Source organism: Jaculus jaculus, chromosome 1 (assembly GCF_020740685.1).
Source record: "Jaculus jaculus isolate mJacJac1 chromosome 1, mJacJac1.mat.Y.cur, whole genome shotgun sequence".
NCBI lineage: Eukaryota > Metazoa > Chordata > Mammalia > Rodentia > Dipodidae > Jaculus > Jaculus jaculus.
The window spans coordinates 172,988,538-173,005,813 of record NC_059102.1 but is presented as its reverse complement, the minus strand read 5'-3'; the positions used below and the strand labels follow the sequence as shown (position 1 = coordinate 173,005,813).

General features: G+C 37.8%; 2 protein-coding genes and 1 pseudogene across 2 annotated transcripts; all 3 read left to right on the top strand.

Moving 5' to 3' along the window:
* Positions 1-212: 212 nt before the first annotated feature.
* Positions 213-6,798, top strand: LOC101609325 (olfactory receptor 8U9-like). The gene is made up of 4 exons (XM_045141534.1): positions 213-1,128; positions 1,563-1,582; positions 3,817-3,882; positions 6,784-6,798. The coding sequence occupies exons 1-4, from the start codon at positions 213-215 to the stop codon at positions 6,796-6,798; spliced, it is 1,017 nt and encodes a 338-aa protein (XP_044997469.1).
* A 4,883-nt stretch (positions 6,799-11,681) lies between these two features.
* On the top strand, positions 11,682-12,641 carry LOC101598959 (olfactory receptor 1044). The gene has a single exon (XM_012952420.2). The coding sequence runs from the start codon at positions 11,682-11,684 to the stop codon at positions 12,639-12,641; it is 960 nt and encodes a 319-aa protein (XP_012807874.2).
* Positions 12,642-12,957: 316 nt separating this feature from the next.
* On the top strand, positions 12,958-13,651 carry LOC101598666 (annotated as a pseudogene).
* Positions 13,652-17,276: the final 3,625 nt, after the last annotated feature.

Here is a 17,276-nt window from a genome sequence, read left to right as displayed (position 1 = left end):
AACAAAGCAATACTTATAGGAAGTAAAATATCAAAACGCTACTTGGGCTTTAGTCTACTTGTTGATCTAGAAGTTATTAAAGTTCGTGGCTCAGATAAACTGCACCCATTCATGTGAGCAATAAAATTGTTTTTCAGTGTAGTAAGGTAAAATAGCATATAAATGCAAACATATCACTCTCCTCTTCTTGCATGCAGACGTCCTGAAGGCCCATGGCTCAGGTAAACTGCACCCAGGTGACAGAGTTCGTCCTTGTGGGGCTCACGGAGCGTCAGGAGTTGAAGATGCCCCTCTTTGTGGTGTTCTTATCCATCTACCTTTGCACAGTCGCAGGCAACCTGGGTTTGATCTTGGTCATTAGAACAGATGCAAGACTCAACACGCCCATGTACTTCTTCCTCAGCAACCTGGCATTTGTTGATTTCTGTTACTCTTCTGTCATCACACCCAAGATGCTTGGGAATTTCTTGTACAAACAAAATGTGATCTCCTTCAATGCATGTGCCGCTCAGCTAGGCTGCTTCCTCACATTCATGGTTTCAGAGTGCTTGCTGCTTGCTTCCATGGCTTATGATAGGTATGCAGCCATTTTTAACCCTCTCTTGTACATGGTCACAATGTCACCAGCAATATGCATCCAGCTTGTCGCTGTCCCCTATAGCTATAGCTTTCTGATGGCATTGTTTCATACTGTTGTCACCTTCAGCCTCTCCTATGGCCACTCCAATATCATCAATCACTTCTATTGTGACGACATGCCTCTCCTCAGGCTAACATGCTCAGACACTGACTCCAAGCAGCTGTCGATTTTGGTCTGTGCCGGAATCACATTCATTACATCTGTTCTGATTGTGTTTGTCTCCTACATGTTCATTCTCTCTGCCATCCTGAGGATGCACTCAGCTGAGGGAAGACGCAAAGCCTTTTCCACATGCAGCTCCCACATGATGGCCGTGAGCCTATTCTATGGGACTCTCATCTTTATGTACTTACAACCCAGTACTGAACATTCTCTCGACACAGACAAGATGGCGTCTGTCTTCTACACAGTCATCATCCCCATGTTGAACCCCTTGATCTACAGCCTCAGGAATAAGGACGTGAAAGATGCTCTAAAGAAATTCGTGGCTACTAGAGCCAGACCTTTATGCTCAACTAACTAAGGAAATTATTTAATAAAGAAACAGCTTTTCCTCATGATGTTTTGTGGATATCAAGCTAATTGGCAAAAGGTTAAACTTTGAACAGGCTAAGCCTGGGGCATGGAAAACTGTGCAACTTTGGTGGAGCACCTAGAAAACAAGGGCTCATAAGATTCTCCAAAGATGTCCTGATAAACAATTCATGATCTGATCTAATGCAAACTCTTGGCTTGTCTAATGCTCACCCTTCCCTTACCTTTGACAACCTGAAACTGAATAAAACATGCAAGTATAGTCAGTTTAGAGAGCACTCAAGAGCTCCCTCTCGACCCTCCATTAAACGTATTTTGCATGTCGGATGGTCATTTCACATCCTCCCAGCCAGTGCTGAATGGTGGTGGCAATGTTTTCCCAACTTTAAAAAAATATTTATAATACCTGTGTTTTATTTGGTAGTCATTACTGATCTGTTCATTTTGTAAGGGAATCTTTCCCTGTGAGTTTTGGAAGTAAGCCATTTTTGTGAATTTATTATTGCTACTCAGCTGTCTACTACATATGACACATATAGAAAGGTATTCCATATTTCTATATTCAGTAGATTTGTTTATTTACACCTGAGTGGTGTGTGTGTGTGTGTGTGTGTGTGTGTGTGTGTGCGTGCGTGTGTCTGGATGCATGACACAGGACCTCTTGTCACTGAAAAATGAACACCAGAAATTTGTACCACTTTTTTGTCTGGCTTACTTAAGTGGGTTGGAAATTGAACTCTGCAGGTAATTTTTGCATTGAAGTGCCTTCAAGCACTGAGCCATCTTGTCAGCTCCTCAATATGTTATTAATTTCTAGTGTAACCTGTGTCTCCTGTAGATATCCAGTAATTGGATCTTGCATTTTAGTTAGATTTTAGTATCTTTGCCTTTGTATTAGAACAAGCAGTCAATTTATACTCCCTTCAATTAATGTGGGTCATTTCTTTTTATTTTTTTGTGGGGGGTGGTGGTTTTGAAGTAGGGTCTCTCTCTAAAATAGGCTGACCTGGAATTTATTATGTGGTCTCAGGGTGACCTTGAACTCATGAAAATCCTCCTATCTCTGCCTCCCAAGTGATGGGTCTAAAGGCATGAGCCACCACTCCCTAATATTTTCTTTTCTTTTTAAAATGTATTTGTTTATATGCACATGTGTGTGCATATGCACGTGTGCGTGTGTGCATACATGTGTGTGGGGGTGATAACCCTCTTGGGTTTTGCCCTTATGTTTCCTCTACTCCACCCCCATGTCACTGAAGACCCCACGCAGTGGATTTAGTCATTGGTATTCACTGTGTGGTCACAAATGCATCAATCTACGAGGGAGATGGCAATAGGATACTCCTTCTAACTCTGTGACTCTTACAATGCTTCTGTTCCCTCTTCTTAAATGTTCTATAAACCTTGGAGGGTATGTTGCAAGTTCCTTTTAGTGTTGAGCTCTTTGCAGCCTCTGATTTTCTGCATTGTTTTATTTTGAGTCTCTTCAATGTCTATTGCCATCTCCTGGAAGAGGTTCTCAGACCATCAGTGAGGACAGTGGTAACTGTATTTCAAGAGGTTTATGTGTTTATAGTTTTCATTGTTCCTATTGAATTCCTTTTGTGTTGAAAGATTTTGATTTGCATTTTATTCCTCTGGTTGTGTACATGCACTGACATATAGAACCATCCCCCAAATTTGCTGTTTGTGCCTGATATCTGCCTTTTAAATTTTTTTTTTTTAGTGTTTAAATATTTATTTATTTATTTTGTTCATTTGTAGTACTGGGGATCGAGCCTGGAGCTGTGTGCATGTTATGAAAATGTTCTGCTAATTAGCAGGTCTAGCCGAGCATTTTTTTTTAATTTTTAATTTTTTATAATTAACAACTTCCATGATTGTAAACAATACTCCATGGTAATTCCCTCCCTCCCCCCACTTTCCCCTTTGAAAATCCACTGTGCATCACATCCCCTCCCCCAATCAGTCTCTTTTACTTTGATGTCATGATCTTTTCCTCCTATTAGGATGGTCTTGTGTAGGTAGTGTCAGGCGCTGTGAGATCATGGATATCCAGGCCATTTGGTGTCTGGAGGAGCATGTTGTAAGGAGTCCTCCCTTCCTTTGGCTCTTAAATTCTTTCTGCCACGTCTTCTGCAATGGAACCTGAGCCTTGGAAGTTGTGATAGAGATTTTGCAGTGCTGAGCACCTCTCTGTCACTTCTTCTCAGCACCGTAATGCCTTCTGAGTCATCCCAAGGTCACTGCCATATTCAAAAAGAAAGTTCTCTAACAAAAAAGTGAGAGTAGCATTAATATTTGGGTATGAACATTAAGAGAAGTGCTTACTGGCCAATTTGGTGAGCATAGTATATACATCTAGCTAGACAGTAGCTGATGTTACATCCCTAGTGCTCATGATTACCCGTGTTGTAGGTTTTCAGTATCAGGGATGTATTTCCTCCCATGGAGCAGGCCTCCAGTCCAATTAGAGGGCAGTTGGTTTCCCCCAAATAGACGTGCCATTATTGCAGTCATTGGCTAATTTGGCCTGGCTGGCCAAATATAAGGCTTGAAGTGTCCACTGTGGAGTATCTTCACAGGTGATATCTCTCTCCCATTGAGCTGCATGCAGTGGGATTTTTCCTGCTTTCTTTCAGCTGGTCAACATGGAGAAGGGTTTCAGCTCTGGTCCAGTAGGATTTCTCAGTGATCTGGCAGTCCACGTATATGGAATCTTTAGCAATAGAATCCTACCATCTATTCCTGGTAGGACACCAAGGGCCTCAGCAATGGCCTATAATGTTTGGAGGCATCAGGAACCTCCCTGGCCAACAACTCACTGGAAGGTATCCCATCCCTGGCACTGAAAATTTTAGATTTTGGATGGAGATCTCCTACATGAGTGAAAAAAGCTGGGACCAGAAGTCATAAATTATTAATCATAAATTATAGCACCAGTGATGAATCATTGCCCAGTGAGTTTTTAGTTAGGGAGGCTATACCCTAAAACAATATAGATTATGGCCACTGATTTTGGTTGCCTACCAGAGATAGATGGCAAGTCCCTATTGCTGAAGACATCACAAATTGCAATGGCAGAACTTAAGAGAAACAAAGTCTTCTGCAATAGGGTCTTACCATCTCTTCCTATAGGGAAACCAAGGGCCTCAGCAATGGCCTGTAATGTTTTGGGAGTATCAGGGACCTCCCTGGCCAACAACTCACCAGAAGGTATCCTATCCCTGGCACTGAAAATTTTCTAAAACAATCTATGGCTTGTGTGTATTTCATTTTCCTAAAACATGTTTCCATATGATTTATTTGTATCTTCTGGTTTTGATTAACTACCCTACATCTTTCCTTTACTCAATCTGTTCCCTGAATTCACTTAGGCCTTTTCACCCCAATTAATCTATTCTTGTACATATACACAATACCATCCTATTAAGTCCCTCTCTCCCTTCCTTTCTATGTCCTTTATATTCTTTCTAGCTTATTAGACTCTGCTACTGAGGTTTTTTTTTTTTTTTTTTTTTCCTACTAACACAGAAGTTCAATCATCTATAGCTAGGATCCACATATCAGAGAGAACATGTGATGTTTGGCTTTCTGGGCCTGGCTTACCTCACTTAGTATAAGCCTTTCCTGATCCATCTATTTTCCTGAAAATTTCATAACTTCATTTTTCTTTACCACTGAGTAGATTTCCATAGTGTAAATGTGTCATATCTTCATTATCCACTCATCAGTTGAGGGACATCTAGGTTGGTTCCATTTCCCAGCTATTGTGAATAGAGTGGTTGAACAAGTATTTCTAAGGTAGTGAGATGAATCCTTAGGATATATTCCTAGGAGTGCTATAGCTGGGTCGTATGGTAGATCTATTTTTAGCTGTCTCAGGGACCTCCACAGTGATTTCCACAATGGCTGGACCAGAGTCCATTCCCAGCAACAGTGTACAAGTGTTCCTCTTTATCCACATCATTGCCAGCATTTATTATCATTGGTTTTCATAATGGTAGCCAATCTGACAGAAGTGAGATGGATTTTCAATGTAGTTTTAATCTGTATTTCCCTGATGACTAGGATTGTACAGTAATTTTTAGATGTCTATATGGCATCCATATTTCTTATTTTGAGAACTCTCTATTTATTTCCATAGCCCAGTTTTTAATTGGGTTGTTTGATTTCTTATTATTTAATTTTTAAAAAGATTATTTATTTATTTATTTGAGAGCAACAGAGAGAGAAAGAGGCAGACAGAGAGAGAGAGAGAGGAGAGTGGGCACGCCAGGGCTTGTAGCCACTGCAAACGAACTCCAGACGCATGTGCCCCTTTGTGCATCTGGCTAACGTGGGTCCTGGGGAATCGAGCCTTGAACCGGGGTCCTTAGGCTTCACAGGCAAGCAAGTAACCACTAAGCCATCTCACCAGTCCATTATTTAATTTTTTGAGTTCTTTCTATATCCTATATATTAATCCTCTATCAGATATATAGCTGGAAAAGATTTTCTCCAATTATGTAGTTTGCTTCTTTGCTCTATTCATAGTGTCCTTTGCAGTACAGAATCTTTGTAATTTCATGAGGTCCCAGTGGTTAATTTGTGGTTTGATTGCCTGAGCTTGGGGTTATATTCAGAAATCCATTGCCAAGACCAATGCATTAAAGGATTTCACCTACTTCTTCCTCTAGCAGTTTCAGAGTTTCAGGTCTGATATTAAGGTCTTTGATACATTTGGATTTAATTTTTGTGCATGAAGAGAGAAGAATCTATTTTCCTCCTTCTATAGATACATATCAAGTTTTCCTAGCACAATTTGCTGAAGAGGCTGTCATTTCTCTAATAAGTATTTTTGTCAAATATCAGGTAGCTATAGCTACCCAGGATTACATCTATGTCCTATATTCTGCTCTATTAATCTACACGTCTGTTTTTTGTGCCAGTAACATGCTGTTTTTGTTACTGTGGCTCTGTAATATATGTTAAAATCAGGTATGATGATATCACTAGCCTTATTTTTGTTGCTCAAAATTGTTTCAGATATTTGAGGTTTTTTTGTGCTTCCTAATGAATTCTTGGATTTTTTTTTTCTATTTCTATAAAGAATGCCATTTTGAAATTTTGATGGGGTCTGCATTGAATGTGTAGAATACTTTTGGTACGATTGCCATTTTCATAATATTGATTCTTCCCATCCACTAAGCCATCTCTGCATCCCACACCCTGCTTTTTAAATCTGCAAACCTATGTCTTTTGGTTGGGTCATTGAGGCCATTGATATTAAAAGTTATTATTAAAAGATGTGTATTTGGGGCTGGAGAGGAAGCTTGGCAGTTAAGCACTTGTCTGTGAAGCCTAAAGACCCCAGTTCGAGGCTCAGTTCCCCATGACCCATGTTAGCCAGATGTACCAGGGGGCACACACATTTGGAGTTTGTTTGCCGTGGCTGGAGGCCCTGGCCCACCCATTCTCTCTCTCTCTCTATCTGCCTCTTTTTCTGTTGCTCTCAAATAAATAAAAGAAAAATAGACAAAAATAATTTTTTTAAAGGTGTGTATTTATTTTTTCCATTTTTTTGTTTGTTTTATACTTCTGATTTTACCTTTGCTCTCTTGTATTAGGTAGTATTTGAGTAGGGTTTGCTTTTCTTTCTCTTCAATGTGGAGAATCTTTTCAAGTATTTTCTGTAGAGCTGGATTTCTCTTCAAATATCTCTTTAGCCTGCTTTTGTTGTGGAATGACCTTATTTCTCTATCTATTTGAATGGATAGCTTTGCAGGATAAAATAACCTTGGTTGACAGTTATTATCTTTCAGAACTTGGAATATATCACTCCAAGCTCTTCTGGCTTTTAAAGTTTGTGTTGAGTAATCTGCTCTGACCCTGGTAGGTTTGCCTTTATAGGTGACTGGATTTTTCTCTCTAACTGCTTTCAATATTTTCTCTTTGGTGTGTGTGTTTGGTAATTTGATTATAATATGGTGGCAAGAGGTTCTTTCCGGGTTTTGTCTCTTTGGTTTTCTAAAGGCTTCCTGTATCTGCATCGACATCTCTTTCCCAATCTGGGGGAAGTTTTCTTCTATGATTTTGTTGAAGATGCCTACTATGCCTTTGGAGTGAAATTCTCCTTTTTTTATACCATGGGGGGGGGGATCTGTGGTTGGTAGCTCTAGTTCTCCCACTGGTCCACATGATCCTCTTTCTCACTAGCTGCACATCCATTCTTCCCTGCCATCCTCCCTTCATGTATCTTGAGTTTTTGAGCAGGCCAGTGTGAGTGGAAAATCCCCTCATCTGGATTTTCATGCAACTCAGGCCAAACCTGGCAGCTGTGGCCACATAGACCTGGTGCCTCTGCTGCTAGACCATTTCTGCCTGTTTCTGTGGGCTCTAGGCACTCTGGATCTCTCCTACTTCTCTGCTATAATTGATAATTTCTTATATACCTCACATTTTTGTATAGAGTATATTTTGCTGTTTTTCTTTCTTTCTTCTTTTTTTTTTCTTTTCTTTTTCTCCCATAGGCTGCTTTGGCTTGGTTCCTACACAGCCATCTTAACTGGAAGTCCTAATATCCTTTATTTCATGAGGCTTCGTTAGACTTTTCTTATTAACTTTTCAGGACTAATTCTGCCACATCTAAATTTACTCCACAGTGTGGTGTGACATTAACTTTGTATAGTCCCATGATGCATGTGTTTCAAAGCCATGTATAATAAATCTGATTTCTGGACCCAGTCATAGATAGTTTTTACTGACTTGTGTTGTGTAGTTAGTCACACCAGATTGAAATATTCCTTCCCTTAAGGGATAGGGGTGCTCAGGAGACTCAGAAGCTTGCCCTGCATAGGAAGGTCATAACAGTTACAAGACTTAATAAGTTCAGAAACTTTTTAGATTCACAAATGTTTCCTCACCTCATCTTTATAAAATCAATTTGAAATTGTTTCAGATAAGGCACTTTTTGGTTGAGCTGCCTGCAAATTATACAAGGAACCCCTGAATAGAACTTATGTGAATCATCACCTATGCTAAGATCACTTAATGAGGTAGTTGCCTTTAGTCAGCTCTGTTCCTACAAGTAACTACAATAAAGTCAATTTTTCATTCACCTAGGCTTGAGTAGATTTGTTTTTGTTTGGTCTGTCCTGGGTTCCCTATATGGGATGAAGAGATGTTTGTTCATATCTCCCCAGGAAAAGTTACACAAGAGTATTCTATCCCTGACTCATACTCCAACATGAGGTATTCTTTCTTCTTTGGGTTTTCATGGCTTCTGAGTTTGTATTGAAAACTGACTTTATAAAATAGCATATTTTAACGACTTTTTTTAAAAAAGGTTGTCTTTTTGCTTTTCCTTTTGAAGTGTGTCATTATGTATCATTCATAAGAGGATATTTCAGTCAGGAATGACTAGCTACACAACACAAATCAGTACAAACTGTATTTGGCTGGGTCCAGAAATCAGATTTTAAAAGTAACATATCAGGACTTTTCTGTAGAATTTAGATACTGATCCTTCAATATTATTGTTCAAGACTTTCTAAGTGGTGACTCTTAGTCAGGAATACATTCTGTCACTGAATGAATAGTGAGTGGGGATGGCAGACCTATTTATACCTGTAAGGGTGCCTTACTCCTGCTTCTGCTATTTGTCTACTTAGGAAACTATATTTAGGATTTTACTGGAGTTCAAGTTTTCCCCAGAATTTACTTTCTGTATTTGAATGTCTCATTATAGTGACTTTAATGATGGACATATTTATTTAAAAATATATTTCTTGAAATAATTTTGAATAGTATTGTCACTTCTTCCAGCTTCATCTGCTGTCATGCTAGGATGCATGCATTGCTCACTTAGCATGGCCAGTTACAGCACAATGCATATTTCCTTTCAAAACGAAAACACCCATTAACATTGACATTATTTTTCAAGCACACTTCATCCCAAATTAATGTAGTAACTGGGAACCATCTCTGTTAGCTAATTGGCTTTAAGTTAGCTTATAATATTGAGTGAAGCATACACGTCTAATTTAATATTCTACCTCCCCAAACAAGAAGATACAAATTATCTTAAAACTTAGAACACCTTACTGGCCTTGTACTTATTTATTTCAAGTGCACTTTGTGTGCTCACTTATCTACTTTTCTCTCTTGCTTTTTGAAACCTAAGACAGGTTTGCAGCTTTGGCTTATCAGCAATTAATTGCATGACAACTTGCCTGATATCTTTAAATGCCACAAATAACTCTTTTAGAAAACGAAAGCAATCCCATTGTTCCTTTCCCTGCTTCTACCCTAGAGCTCACAAAACCTTTTGCATTTACAGAATTATTTTTCTCCCTCAAAGACACTCCCTCATTCAATGAAAAAATAATGTAGACTAGCATTTTAATTTACGAAAACTGATTTTCCTCACTATCCTTGACTCAAGACATCCAGTACCAAGTTTCTGTCTGATTCTTTACTACTTGGGGCTCCATTTCTGAATCATCTTTCTATGTGTTCCTATGACCTCTTCTTTGTGAACAGAGGAGAGAGCCAGAAACAAAGACTGGTGTGTCTTTATTTACAAGGACATTGATGCCACCAAAAGGCTCAACCTCCATGACCTCATCAAAATCAACTCCTACCAAATCAGAGAGCCAGAGAACCAGAGGCCCCCAATACCTCATCACTGAAGCAGACCAAAAATGAACCCAACATGGCTCAGGGAATTTTTGCAAAAGAGGGGGCAGAAAGAATGTCAGAGCCACATGTTTGGTTATGATATGCAGAGACATTTATCTTACCCAAAACTGTGGGCTAACCCCACAATGCACGACCCATATACCTCAACAAGGAGGGGTCAAGGGGAGGGGGTAGGTCATGGATGAGCCTAATAATGGTACCAAACTGACTGTATTTGCTGAATACAAAACTAATCAATAAAAATACTTTAAAAATGAGTGTCATCTGTAAGTATACAGGGAAGTATAATTCAGTCCATTGTAGATTCATTCCCAATATTTTTTTTAAATAAATTATTATCCTCCTCCTATGACAACAGATGGGCTAATATCATGAAACAATGCCCTTTAAAACAGATAATGAAGAAACATAAGCAACAGTAGGGGCCAATTGTCTAGATGAGGAAACACATTATGAATATATCTAATGAGTAAAGAGTATACTAATGAAAACACTATACTTTGGAAAACTCTGGAGTAGGTTCATGGGATTTACATACTCAGTTCTTCTGAATAATGATTTTCACAAAGTAATTTTCATATTTTTCAAAGATAATACAATTAAGTCAAGAATACATAAATACCATTTTATAAGTGAGACAGTTGGAACAATGTTATGACAAAAGTAGACCTTAAGATCTGTAGTGTATCAAAACTAAAGAATCTTGTTAATTGATCCCTAGCCTACTTTGGGATTCCTATGGGGCATAGGCTGCAATTTTTATGATGATGTCTCTTTCATCATTAGACCCATTAAGATAGATTCACTAACAAAATCGCATAGTTAACTGCTTACAAAACCTTCCTTGGTAAAGAAACAGAAACTTAGGCTGCCCAGGTATGTTTTTTGAACACATTTTCAAATTTAATCCAAATAACTATTTTATTATATAAAAATATAACAAAGTAGAATTTATAATAAAACATTTTAGACATTTTCTTAAATAAGGCTGAATAATGTTTCCTGTAACTTTACTTCAGTTATATGTTATTTTCTAGAGCATATAATATATTAGATATGGATGGGAAAAGACTGAATAACTCCAAAATGAAATCTATAGTCCATTTGAACAGAACAGGCAGTAAACTAATACATTGCAGTTTATGATTAGAAACCCTCTCTTTTCAAAACCTGGCCATGTTACCTGGGATAGTAACATACACCCATCAGCAAAATTATGTTATCTGTTTTCCACTTTGTATATTAGAAATAGAGAATGATATTGGTTACTTTTTTGTTGTTGTTTTCCAAGGGTCAGAAGAATTGGATGCTATTATAGAAATTAACGTTTACCTTTCCATGACCAAGCAAGGATGACAAAAATCCCACCACTCTAGAGACAGAGATTGGAGGATTGTTGTGAGTTCGAGGCCATACTGGAACTTCGTAGTGAAATCCAGGTAAGCCTGTACTAGAGTGAGACCCCAACTCAGAAAACCAAAAAAAAAAAAAAAATTAATTGGAAGAGAGCTCATCTCCCTTCACATGTTTTAGATGAACAAGGGAAAGAAAAAGTAAAACATATTGCAAAGATATTGAGAGACTATGGATCGATTTATTTCCTACAACAATTTAAAGAGGAGAGAAATATGGATTTTCTAAAAAAACGTCCTTTTCATCTTCGTCTTGACCTCAGACTCCAAGTATGCTAATCATTTTAATATTTGGAATGTATAAGTTAATTTGAGCAGCAAAACTGATTATCAGTATACTGTAAGGTAAAAACAATGTATAAATGCTAAGCATATTACTTTCCTCTCTTTGCAAGCAGATGTCCTGAAGGCCCATGGCTCAGGTAAACTGCACCCAGGTGACAGAGTTCGTCCTTGTGGGGCTCACGGAGCGTCAGGAGTTGAAGATGCCCCTCTTTGTGGTGTTCTTATCCATCTACCTTTGCACAGTCGCAGGCAACCTGGGTTTGATCTTGGTCATTCGAACAGATGCAAGACTCAACACGCCCATGTACTTCTTCCTCAGCAACCTGGCATTTGTTGATTTCTGTTACTCTTCTGTCATCACACCCAAGATGCTTGGGAATTTCTTATACAAACAAAATGTGATATCCTTCAATGCATGTGCCGCTCAGCTAGGCTGCTTCTTGGCATTCATGACAGCTGAGTGCTTGCTGCTTGCTTCCATGGCCTATGACAGGTATGTGGCCATTTGTAACCCTCTGCTCTATACGGTCACAATGTCCCCAGGAATATGCTTTCAGCTTGTTGCTGTCCCCTATAGCTATAGCTTCCTAGTGGCATTATTTCATGCCATCCTTACCTTCCGACTCTGCTATTGCCACTCTAACATCATCAATCACTTCTATTGTGATGACATGCCTCTCCTTAGGCTAACTTGCTCGGACACACACTCCAAACAGGTATGGATCTTTGCTTGTGCTGGTATCATGTTTGTTTCCTCTCTTCTCATTGTCTTTGTCTCCTATTTGTACATTATCTCTGCTATCCTGAGGATGCGGTCAGCTGAGGGAAGACGCAAAGCTTTCTCTACATGTGGCTCCCACATGATGGCAGTGACCATTTTCTATGGGACTCTCATCTTTATGTACTTACAGCCCAGTTCTAACCATTCTCTTGACACAGACAAGATGGCCTCTGTCTTCTACACAGTCATCATCCCCATGTTGAACCCCTTGATCTACAGTCTCAGGAACAAAGAAGTAAAAGATGCCCTAAATAAATTCATCATTAATAGAAATGAGGCTTTTATGCTGATGAAATTAAGAAATTGATTTGTATAAATAAAAATAGACTTTTCCTGTTCCAGTTTTTCTAATATATTTAGCATGACTATTCATTAGTGTATGACACATATTTCCTATCTAGTGAAAAATTCTAGAGCTTTTCATGCACATATTATTTCAGATATAAAGACAACTGTAATAATTTGAAAACTCTCACTCATTTTTGAAATGTAAACTACAAAAATATTTCTCTGGCTGATAAGAACTTAACAAACCTACCCATTTCTCAAATAAAATAAACATTTATTTTGAAAAAGCTAATAGCGGGCCCATCTGCGTCTCGTGCCAGACATGTGATATTGTAGGACAGATCAAACATTTTGTCACAATGCCTGAAATAAATACCAACCATCTTGATGAACAGCAAGTTCAAATTATGGCAGATATGTGTACTCTTAATCATGAAAATGACAATAAAATTGGGGCTGATGCCAAGAAAAATTGTCATCTAAATGAAAATGTTGACAAAGGATTATTACATTGAGCTTTTAGCATCTTTTTATTTAACATTGAAAATAAGCTTTTGCTACAGCAGAGATCAGATGCTAAAATTACCTTTCCAGGTTGTTTTACCAGCAGTTGCTGCAGTCATCCAGGCGAGCTTGAAGAAAACAATGCCATTGGTGTAAGACGAGCAGCACAGAGAAGTTTAAAAGCTGAACTGGGAACACCCTTGGAAGAGGTTCATCCAGATGAAATGAAGTACTTAACGTGAATTTACTATAAGGCACAATCAGATGGTATCTGGAGTGACAGAAAATTGAATATATTTTATTTTTGAGTAAGAATGTAAACTGAATCTAGATCCCAATGAGACCAAAAGCTATTGCTATGTGTGAAAGGAAGAACTGAAAAAAAGTATGAAAAAAGCAGCCAATGGTGAAATTAAGTTAACTTCATGGTTTAAAATTATTGTAGATACTTTTCTCTTTAAATAGTGGGATAACTTGAACAATTTAAATCATTTTGTTGACCATGAGAAAATACACAGGATGTGAGTGCATAAGTGAATAATTACTGAACAATTTCTTTATCTAGTAACAATGGGATTCTTTTTGTTTTAAATTGGGCTCTCTCTTATGATACAGATACTTTTCAATGAAAATTTGTGTGGATGAGAAGAGAAAACAACTGACTTACAATGTTGTACTAAGTCTTATATGTACTCTGCTATTTGCATTTATGAGAGGCTATTGTAAAATGGATACAGAAAATAAAACAATTTAAACAGCAGAAAACAATTTAAACAGCAGAAAATTAATGGATATGACAAACATGAAAAAATAAGTAAAACTGTTTACATTTTGACATTTTGAGAACACTTTGCCATTTTCCAGGTGTTATATATTATTAAATTTTATCATAGCCTAGAAAAATGAGCAAAGGAAACAGTTTACAGAGCAGTCCTCATTCTCTGATTAAATTGGCAGAGCAGGGCTGTACAAATAGCTCAGTGATACTGTGACTGCCTAGCAGGCATGAGGCCATGGGCTCTTCAATGCCCCTAGTGCTCCCACCTCCCCCAAAAAGGAAAAAAGGCAGAGCAGGGTCAAGGAAAAGTAAGTGGTATCCCATCAGCATTCTCAGTCTTCATACCTGACTGATTTCAGGAGTCCCTTCATAACAAAACAAAACAAAAATTTGTGGATTCTCCAACTTCTTCTATACTATGATAGTATTTGCATATAACGTCACACATCCTCCCTTACACTTCCTATCCTCTCTAGGGTACTTACAGTACCTAATACAGTATGAATGGTTGTTATCTGAACTGTTCAGGAGATAGGGGCAAGGAAAAGTGTACACACTTACAGAGTACAGATGCAAAATTTTCAAAATATTTTCACTACATGTTGACTGAACTCTTAGATGTGGAAGGCCATCTATATACCCTCTGTTCTGTCATTTTAAGTTGTTGTTGTACTTTAACTATCCTAACAACCATTTTGCTACATAAAGTTAACTGTTACTTTTGGTAATGATAATTAGTTGACTTTTAAATTCTATTTGCCATTTAGCAGCCAACTCTTTTCAGAAGTTCAGTGGAAGTGATGCTACTCATATGATGGGGACTGAGGTCTCTACATAAGTTAAAACATTTGGCTCTGTCAGCATTTGGCCTGGATTCTTCATGGTGGGTCCATAGTGTCTGCCTTCTACACATTAAATGCCATTTAACACCCCTTTCTGCTATGACAACCAAGATTGTAACATTACCAAGTGCCCCCTAGGGGACAAAGTCACCCCTAGTAGAGAACCACTATTCTAGTGTCAGGGGTTATTTTAGAGGCAGAAGTGAGTGAATAACAACGAGAAAATGTTATGATAAATAGCTTCAGGTTATGAAATAATTGTCTGTTATATGTAAAATTATATCTTGGTTGGGTACTTTTAAAATTTGCCACATGTTTGTCAAGCTTGAAATCTTAAGGCAGGTTTATTCTTAACTGCTGTATAATGAATAAAATAAAATTTTCTTAGGAAGTTAAATGTTTTGTAAACCTAATTATTAACTCTGAATAGTTGATTTATATTTTAAGATATGGATATATAACAAGTATTTATTGAAGAGTGCAATTTTCTTAACAGCTAATAATTATATGTGATATAGGGAAGACCATAAATAAAAGTTCCAAGTCCACATCTTTCCCATTCCACTTCAAGGTTTTGAGGTCACATTGATAATAGTCCACGTGGAAACGCAGATACAGAATCTAAATATATTTGTTTTTTCTAATACTTTATAATATAGCATTAAACTTTAAAATTGCACAACGCATTGAAAACATTGTCTTTATTAAGAATAAAGATGTATTTTTATAATTCCATCATTGTCAAGGATTGAATATGACTCCTGTTTTAGAAGCTTTATTTTGTCTGTAGAAAGTAAGTAACTCTTCAAGTAAGACAATATAGTATACCTCTGAGAACACATTATGTATTTTCCACATATTTTGTTAAAAATGTAATTTAGCTTCCAAATCTCAAAGCAAGGGAGGTAAGGTTCTAAACAAACATACTAACAATAATCAGAACAGCATATACTATATTGACAGTAATAAGAAGTATATGTGGTTGTGCTTCGCCAGTTATGTTTGTGTAAACTGGTCGTCAGTTAATGAGGTTTAAACTATAGCATATATTCCACTAGGTGACAGAGCTGCAGAAGAGAGTATATATAAGCTTTTCTAACATACGTTTGTGCTTTCATGACACTCTCACAAGGTCTTTCACCAATTAAAGGGGAATAATGATACTCAGTTTGAAGGTGTATGTCTTCTGTGGACCAACATGTGTTATCTTCTTACCTTCTCAAAATCAGGTTGGTAGTTCTAGCTATACCATTTACAGTTGGCCTGAACTTGAAGAAAGGATGTACAAACAAGGATCACTATATAACACAAATGATAACCTGATTACTGTCATGTGGCATTACAAAAATAATATATATTTTATTGACATAAAATGATTCACAAATAGTTCAATATGTCATGAGTTAGGCACACATATATCATAAATCAGAATTACTCTGTTTCAAGACAAGGTAAAAGGTCTTGGCTGAGGATAACCTTGAGCTTGTGATCCTTATCTTCCAGCCCTTGGGTGCTGGAATTGTACATTCGATACTACATCTAGCTTATGTATTACTGGGTATGAAACTCCAATGCTTCTATTAAAAGAGAATCCTTAATTTAATCACTACAGCCAAAGAACAATAAATGAACTAATAGTGATCCCATAATTAGGTATAATATTTAAAATGCTTATTAGTTTTCAGAAGAAATTTATTTTTTATAATAGACACTTGCCTATAATCGTAGTACTAAAGTGGATTAAAGCAGGATGAAGATGTTTAGACATTTTGGGTTCTTGTCTCAAAAAATAAGTAAATTTGGGCTCTGGCTGCTAAATCCCAGGGCCAGAATTGGGTTGCCCCCCACAGTGTGCTGTTGGTCAGAGAGACACATGAGGTCCCCAGGCCATGTCCAAAACACTTGGTTACCTGCCAGAGGTAAAATGTAAGAGCCTACTGGTGAAGGCACCACAGCCTGCTCTCACAGAATGTCAAGGCACCATGCTAGAACTAGGAGGGAAACCAGCTCTCTTCTGGCTTGCCCTAATGATCCTAGAAAAATGCCATGGTAGCTTCTGGCTTACAGTGGTTGTCAAGAGCATGAAGATCCTGCCAGAAACAAAATTGTCCACCCTGGTAAGGTGCACATACCTGGGGCACACAGTCTATACAGGTAATCACTCAGTGGGAGAGAAATCATATCTAGTACTGGGAACCAAACTAGATTCCAAAGAATGGGAAACCATAGACTCCAGAGGGAACCTCCACTGGTTTTTAGCTAAGAAGAGTGGCCATACAAATTAATAAGTCTCTAATAACTATGCCTATCACCTTTAAACCAAGTTGCTCTCACTTTTGGTGGAGAATGCTCAGGAGATTTAGGATAGATCAATACATCAAGAATAGATAGCAGACTACTAACTGCCAGATGAGTAACCTCACTACATATACCTGGGCTCAGATGTCATAGATGTCATGTCAGAAGTAGTGACATGAATACTATTCTTACTGGTAGCCTCAAAACCAGTTCCAGAGAGATGGTGACAGAC